Source organism: Agrilus planipennis, unplaced genomic scaffold (genome assembly GCF_000699045.2).
Source record: "Agrilus planipennis isolate EAB-ADULT unplaced genomic scaffold, Apla_2.0 scaffold713, whole genome shotgun sequence".
Classification (NCBI taxonomy): domain Eukaryota; kingdom Metazoa; phylum Arthropoda; class Insecta; order Coleoptera; family Buprestidae; genus Agrilus; species Agrilus planipennis.
Genome location: NW_020439589.1, coordinates 4887 through 11461, shown reverse-complemented (window position 1 = coordinate 11461; position 6575 = coordinate 4887). Strand labels below are relative to the sequence as shown.

General features: G+C 41.1%; 1 protein-coding gene across 1 annotated transcript; it reads right to left on the bottom strand.

Annotated features, from left to right (window-relative positions):
- Positions 1 to 6: 6 nt before the first annotated feature.
- On the bottom strand, positions 7 to 6507 carry LOC112905933 (ankyrin repeat and IBR domain-containing protein 1-like; the record flags this gene model as incomplete). The annotated part of the gene is made up of 11 exons (XM_025979375.1): positions 7 to 2243; positions 2304 to 2463; positions 2654 to 2854; positions 3256 to 3323; positions 3385 to 3556; positions 4783 to 4926; positions 5250 to 5458; positions 5536 to 5710; positions 5775 to 6008; positions 6105 to 6274; positions 6336 to 6507. Coding segments are annotated over 11 exons (3570 nt in total), but the record flags the coding sequence as incomplete, so codon positions are not given.
- Positions 6508 to 6575: the final 68 nt, after the last annotated feature.

Sequence of the window (6575 nt, the reverse complement as noted above, 5' to 3'; positions counted from 1 at the left end):
TTGCTTGTGAGATTGAAGTTGACCAATGTCAAGTCAGGGTATCTAATCAAGTTTTAACTATTAATATTAACAGTTATTGTACAGTGTGTTACAGGTCAGTTCAGTCTCTAAATTTTGTTGGATAAAAGTATACATTTACCTGAAAAGTTTATGTTTTATTCTCATTTACTTTTGAATTTAAAAGTAAAATAAATAGTATCAAAGGCAACCCATTTGCCGATACCTTTTGCACATACCTACGACGATGTGTTCTCTATAACACACGATTTTTAATATTTAATAATAATCAATAATAATATACCAATTAAGTAGTTATATCACAATATGCAATCTTATTACAAAATCTACGAGCTACTTCAAGAAATACAGTCTTTTGGTTCACAAGGCCGAACTGGCTTCCTCTCTTCTTTCCTCTTTATCCTTTTTCTTCGATCTCTTTTTCCTTCTTGAGTCCCTAGTCTTGGGCGATCGTTCAAATAGAAAAAGTGCTTCGTGAAAATCGTCAGAACTAAGATTTGATTCCTGTACGTGCAGGACCGAACTGAGCGCCCCGTCGGTAGACGATTTGGGAAACTTGAAAACTTCCCTTTCTCTTTCAGGTTCACTAGCACTTTTCGATTTCGTGTTTTCTTTATTAGCGGTACCAGAATGTTTAGCATTGGTTTTGGGGCTGCAATGTTGGCTGGTGGGAGGGGTGGCATTATGAGACACGTCACGGAAGGAATTAGAAGTGTCGGTATTGAAATTGTTTAGACTGTTATTTGAAGTGTTGAGGGTGTTGGATGACAGGGGTGCTGAAATGCTCGAAGACCTGGATTGTTGAATAGTCGATACCATGCTTAATCTTGGGCTTTTTGGTTCAGGTGTGCGGGAAATTGAAACACCCGAGATGAAAAGGGTCGGAGATCGTGGTATACCGGTTTCTGACTCGTATTCATTTGAACTATCCGTTTCTAAAGAGCGCTTTTCTGGTTTGGGCATTTTCAGTTTTAGATTGCTTAACGAAATCTTCTTACCACAGCCGTTGTGCGTTTCGTGTAGGAAACTGGTCGATTTAGAAAATTTGGTTTTGTAGTTGGCCGCTGTTTCGGGGTTATTTTTTGTCGAGGTGGAGGGATTGGTATCGGATTTGCTAATGGTTACGTGAGCGTGTTTTGCAGATGCAAGTTTTTCGCTTTTGGTCTTCGATTTCGATTTGGTCGTGTTGTCGGTTTCCTGTAGTAAACCAATGCTTTTATTGACTGCAAGTTTAGTAAGGCAGTAAGTTTTTGGAAGGTGGGCCGAACACAGCTTTGCTTTAAGGGATGCGAAGGGGTTATGGAATCTGATGTCGGAGATTTGTGATATGCGCTCAGTCTTTTTCGCTTGTTGGTGTTCCTTCTCGACGCATGAAGAAACGTCTTCGTCGATTGATTTGTCTAAATCTTCGTCGGTGACGTTTTCCATAATTTCGCAAACTTCCATGTCAGCGTTCATGGAATCGGAAGTGGTGTCATCTACTGAACTTTGACCTTCGTACAATCTCTCTTCCTGATGAGGTAGAAGATGCTGGTTTTGACGTAAAGAACTCGAAGGAAGTGTCAAAGTTTTCCGGACTATTTCTTCTGGTCTTTCGTCGTGCTGACTGCTGTGGTCGGAGTCTAAATGGTACCTGGATTCATCCCCTGGGACTCGCGTCCTGGTCCTCCTTCCGGATCTTCTTATACAAAGGTCGCCTGTTGAGTGGGATCTTTTCAGTCTGATATCGTTGTCATCGAAATCTTCGTCGTCGTCGGCGAAGGTGAAACCGTTTTCGTGGATGTCCGAGATTTGGAAGCGACCGTCTTCGTTTCCGCTGTTGCATGGCTTGAAGAGAAATTCTCTTTCGTTCTTCATTTTCTCAGCATCGTTCCGGAGCATGTTAAAATCAACTTCGAGATTTTTTAGGTCGATTTGGTGATTGGCGAGAGTCTTTAGAAAATAGTCCACTGTAATATCGGCGTTGGACTTGGAGAAATACCGTCTACCACTTTTTGAAGTTTCTTCCTCCGAGAGGTTGTTGAACGAACCGGAGGAGTCCTGTAAACTAAGTTGGATGGCCAGTTTCAGTTGGTCATCGTTACTTTCGCTGCTGTTGTTCGATATGCTGGAACTAGGGTCTGGGGTGACTGCCGTATTTGCTTGTTTAAGCCTATCTTCGATCATCTGGAGCCTGGACATCTCCAATGCTATTACTAGTTCCACGTTGTAGTCTGAACCGATTTCTAAGATTTTAATATTATTAGTTAATTGTTCTCATAATTTTATAGTGTGTTGATTATTACTTGAACAGTTGTATCTGTTGCATCTTAATCCGCATTGGTGATCTGGGGCTTGAAGGTCGATTTCTTGGATGCTGGTCTCTAGATTTTGCAAGTCTTCTTCTGATCCGAAGCTGGTCCAGTTGCAGTTCTTTTTCCATGGGGTTCCAGGAGAGTAATCTATCTAAAATTATTCACTTGTTAGCACGAGAGTTTCGGGATGACGACAGAGGTTGGGTAAGAAGCGAAAGTTTTTATAAAGGGCGCATGCTTCATGCATTAGTTTCTCTAAATATACTTCTTTTGTTAATAGTTCTATCACATTGACAAACACTGACTGGTGGTTAGATACATGTATGCTTTTATTTAGGTACATTGTGGTATTTGGCTTTCTTCACTTTCCGTTGCGATGGAGGTGTTTCGGGTGGGACAAGACCTTGTGCAACAGCCCTTACGAATTCGTGGCGCTTTCTGCGGGCCAAGGCCGTCGTTTGAATTATCACAGATTTCGGGGTTCGCAAATAAGGTCGGGCAATCATTTCACTCAGCTTCTCTGCTACCTCTTCCAATTCGTTCTAAAAATTTAATTAGGGTCAAGTAGTAGAACTTTTAGAAAATACCACAAATGGCGCGGTAAACGCCATCTGTAGTACGATGCTACATTTTAGGATTACGTATGCTCCAACAAGGTCCATTTAAATATATGGATATATACTTGCTCAAACGAAATCCGGTGTAGCTCACCTCAACGTGATAGGCACGTTACCATAATCGAATAAAATAATTGGAAATGGTCTGTATTCTGTCGAAACTGCCAGACGCGGATCGCGATTTCGATGTTTTTGGATCTCATCAGCACGTCGCAGACAGCTCCGACAGAACACAGACCACCTTTTACCTGCTGTCTTAACAGTGCGTTTTAGAAAATANAATCCCAAGGGTTTCCCTGGTGCAGGATTGTAGATGGCGCTTGCACCCCGGCGTCCCGACAGCATTCCATCGGATCCTTCATCCACTTTTCCAAAAGCAGTTCTCGAGACCATTCTAAAACATTCGAAACATATTTATTCTACTAGTGTTTCTATTTACTGATCTAAATGCTCACCGTTGTTCCTTAATAGAGCTTCAGCTGTGAATAGTGGTATTTTTAACATGTCTGAGGTATCAACCAGGAGTTGATCTTTAGCCTCTTGAAGGTCCTGGCTTCTCAAGCCGCTGTAAACCTCTTCTTGGCCCACCATAAGTTCATCTTCATTAATGACGTCCGAATTGTCGGCCTTTGATCAGAAAGATGAAGTAATTACCTAGCTAATTTACCTCGGTATTTAATTTGTTATTCATTAAATTAATTAGGCTTTTAATAAATTAAGATATCGATTGATTGTGAACGAAGCGAGAACGATTCGGTCGATGGTTTATCGAAAGTGCCTCTGGCGTGCTGATGAGAAGTAATAACTTTAAAACAGCGATACAGGATAATTGACCAAGAACATAATGTTCTTTAATAATAATAGTATTGTTTACTCACGAAAACCATTCTGCTTTCGAGTAGGCGTGCGACGTCGTGATGAGATGCTTTCATTGCCAAGTCGCAGGGTGTCATTTTGTCGTTATTTTCAATGAACAATGGCGCTCCGTGGGCTAGCAGTAGCTCCACACACTTTTTAAGGCCGTTAAAGGCTGCCCAGTGGAGTGTTGTGTTGCCTTCCTGGTAGAAATATGTAAAAAATACATCTGAGTCAAAAGTGGAGACAGTAAATTAGGGTTGTAACAGATATCCGCATCCGCAATTGCATAAATGTATGTAATCCGGATCTGCACATTCTCGTAGGGATATTTAACGGATATTGTTCAATATACTACAACAGGAGTCACGGTATGTTGTGAAACGGTTAACATTAGCACAATAGGCCGGGCGGCGAGCTTTGGATAAATGCTCCGCACCCACATCCGCATCCGCATCCGCAAGTTTAACCTCAATACAGTTTGCAACCCCATTCGTTTCCGCTACCTAAAGCACATCCGTTACAACCCTACAGTAAATACAGAAAGTTTGGATTTACTAGAAAATACCACAAATGGCGCGGTAAACGCTATCTGTAGTACGATGCCGAATATCAATTTTATTTAAGTCGACTGACGCGTTTTTCAAGCATATGTATATAAAACATTTCTTGCAACGCTTGGCCCTCGACTGTTTAAAGACTAAAGTGGTGGAAAAAAAATACACGTTACTAAAGAGAGTAACGAATTGAAATGCATCCCTCTGTACTTAATGCCTGTGATACCATCTTTGAAGTTGGTTTCGGTAAATAACAAACTTTCATCGTGTAATCAATTTTGTTCATTGATTAGGATCATAAGGTTATAGTAGGAAAAGACAAGACGAACAAAGTGCACCTTCAGTTGAAATATCAGTATTCCAGAAACTATGCACATAAAGTACCCCAGTTAACGAGCCGTCAATGATTGAGAGTTTAACAGCCACGTTATCTCATCGTCCTTTGTTTTCGCAAGCGTTAACTGAAGAAACACTCATACCTACTCGGGACCTTCGCAACAGCTGGCACACAGACAGGTGTCTATTGTACGTGTGACGATTATTAGTAGGAGCCTGCACTCCGTAGTTAATATTCGATTGGTAATGCTACAACAATAAGTTGAGTGTGAAAATATTAAACAAAAACGCAAAATATGTGGTCATCTATGGACGGTGCAATGAGATTGTGTTGTCGGCATTACACGAATACGCGCCATCATTGCCGGGGCAGTTGGGACTTTCGATAGGGACATTACCCTTATGTTTATGTACCTATATCACTGAGTGGCAGGAGATGGCTCATTATATTTCTTTTTCGTGTACTTTCTTCTCCCTTAATTTTGTTAAAAATTGTTCGTATCATTTAAGTGTAAGAGTCCAGTAGGGCCAACGTAAGTTATGAGCTGTAACTGTATTAACTATTTATTTACCTTTGAACATTTCATGTGGTTGCATCCTTCGTTTTTCTGAATGGGGCTCTTGCAGTTTGGACACGGCTTCGAGTTGGTGACCAACCAGAGACAATTGGCTGCATCTTCGCTCTCATTACAGGAAGCTTTCAGTTCCTCTGGTTTGATCTCAGCTATTTTCTTTTGCCACTCCTGCCATTGGTTACAGCCACAAGGCGCATGAGCCTCCCCTACAATTTTATTAATTCAAGGCTTCTTTTAAATTCGTTAATGACGATTTTATAAAATATTCAGTTATAAGATATACCTAAGCATTCCCAACAGAAAAAGTGAGAATTGCCGCAGTCGACAGCATGTGAAGTTATAGGAATTGATTTGTTTCCGGTCTTTGTTCTGTTTTGTTCCGTTTCCGGTAGTCTAACAGCTCTTCCGCAACCAGCAACCGGACACCATTTAATACTTTTGTTGCTCTCTACAAAAGCCTAAAACCAACGGTAAATTTTATCATTTCGTATCGTCCGATGGAATGGTTAGGATATGATTTACCTTTATGTCAAACTGAAGATACCTCCTCGCCATTTCTGGGCTTACCAGTTTTTCGATCGTTTCAACCGGTACCAGGATGTGACATTGGTAGGCAGGACACATTATGTGGTGAGCGTCCCCACTCTGAATTTTTATAGTTAAATAACTACCCCAACACGACCTACAGAAGTTGTGCTTGCATGACATGGCGATCGTCTTGTCTTTTTCTGATATGGGTGATACGCAGATTTCGCACTGGGAGGAAAACAAGGATGAAGTTACCGATTTCGAAAATTAATTTAGCTCTTTAGAAGCAAGTTAGTATTGTATCCGTTGTAGTTCTTTACATACCATCCTCTCAGATTTGTTGCTGTCTTCACTGAATGTCGGAGATGTGCAGTTAGAAGAATCCCAAGGGTTTCCCTGGTGCAGGATTGTAGATGGCGCTTGCACCCCGGCGTCCCGACAGCATTCCATCGGATCCTTCATCCACTTTTCCAAAAGCAGTTCTCGAGACCATTCTAAAACATTCGAAACATATTTATTCTACTAGTGTTTCTATTTACTGATCTAAATGCTCACCGTTGTTCCTTAATAGAGCTTCAGCTGTGAATAGTGGTATTTTTAACATGTCTGAGGTATCAACCAGGAGTTGATCTTTAGCCTCTTGAAGGTCCTGGCTTCTCAAGCCGCTGTAAACCTCTTCTTGGCCCACCATAAGTTCATCTTCATTAATGACGTCCGAATTGTCGGCCTTTGATCAGAAAGATGAAGTAATTACCTAGCTAATTTACCTCGGTATTTAATTTGCTATTCATTAAA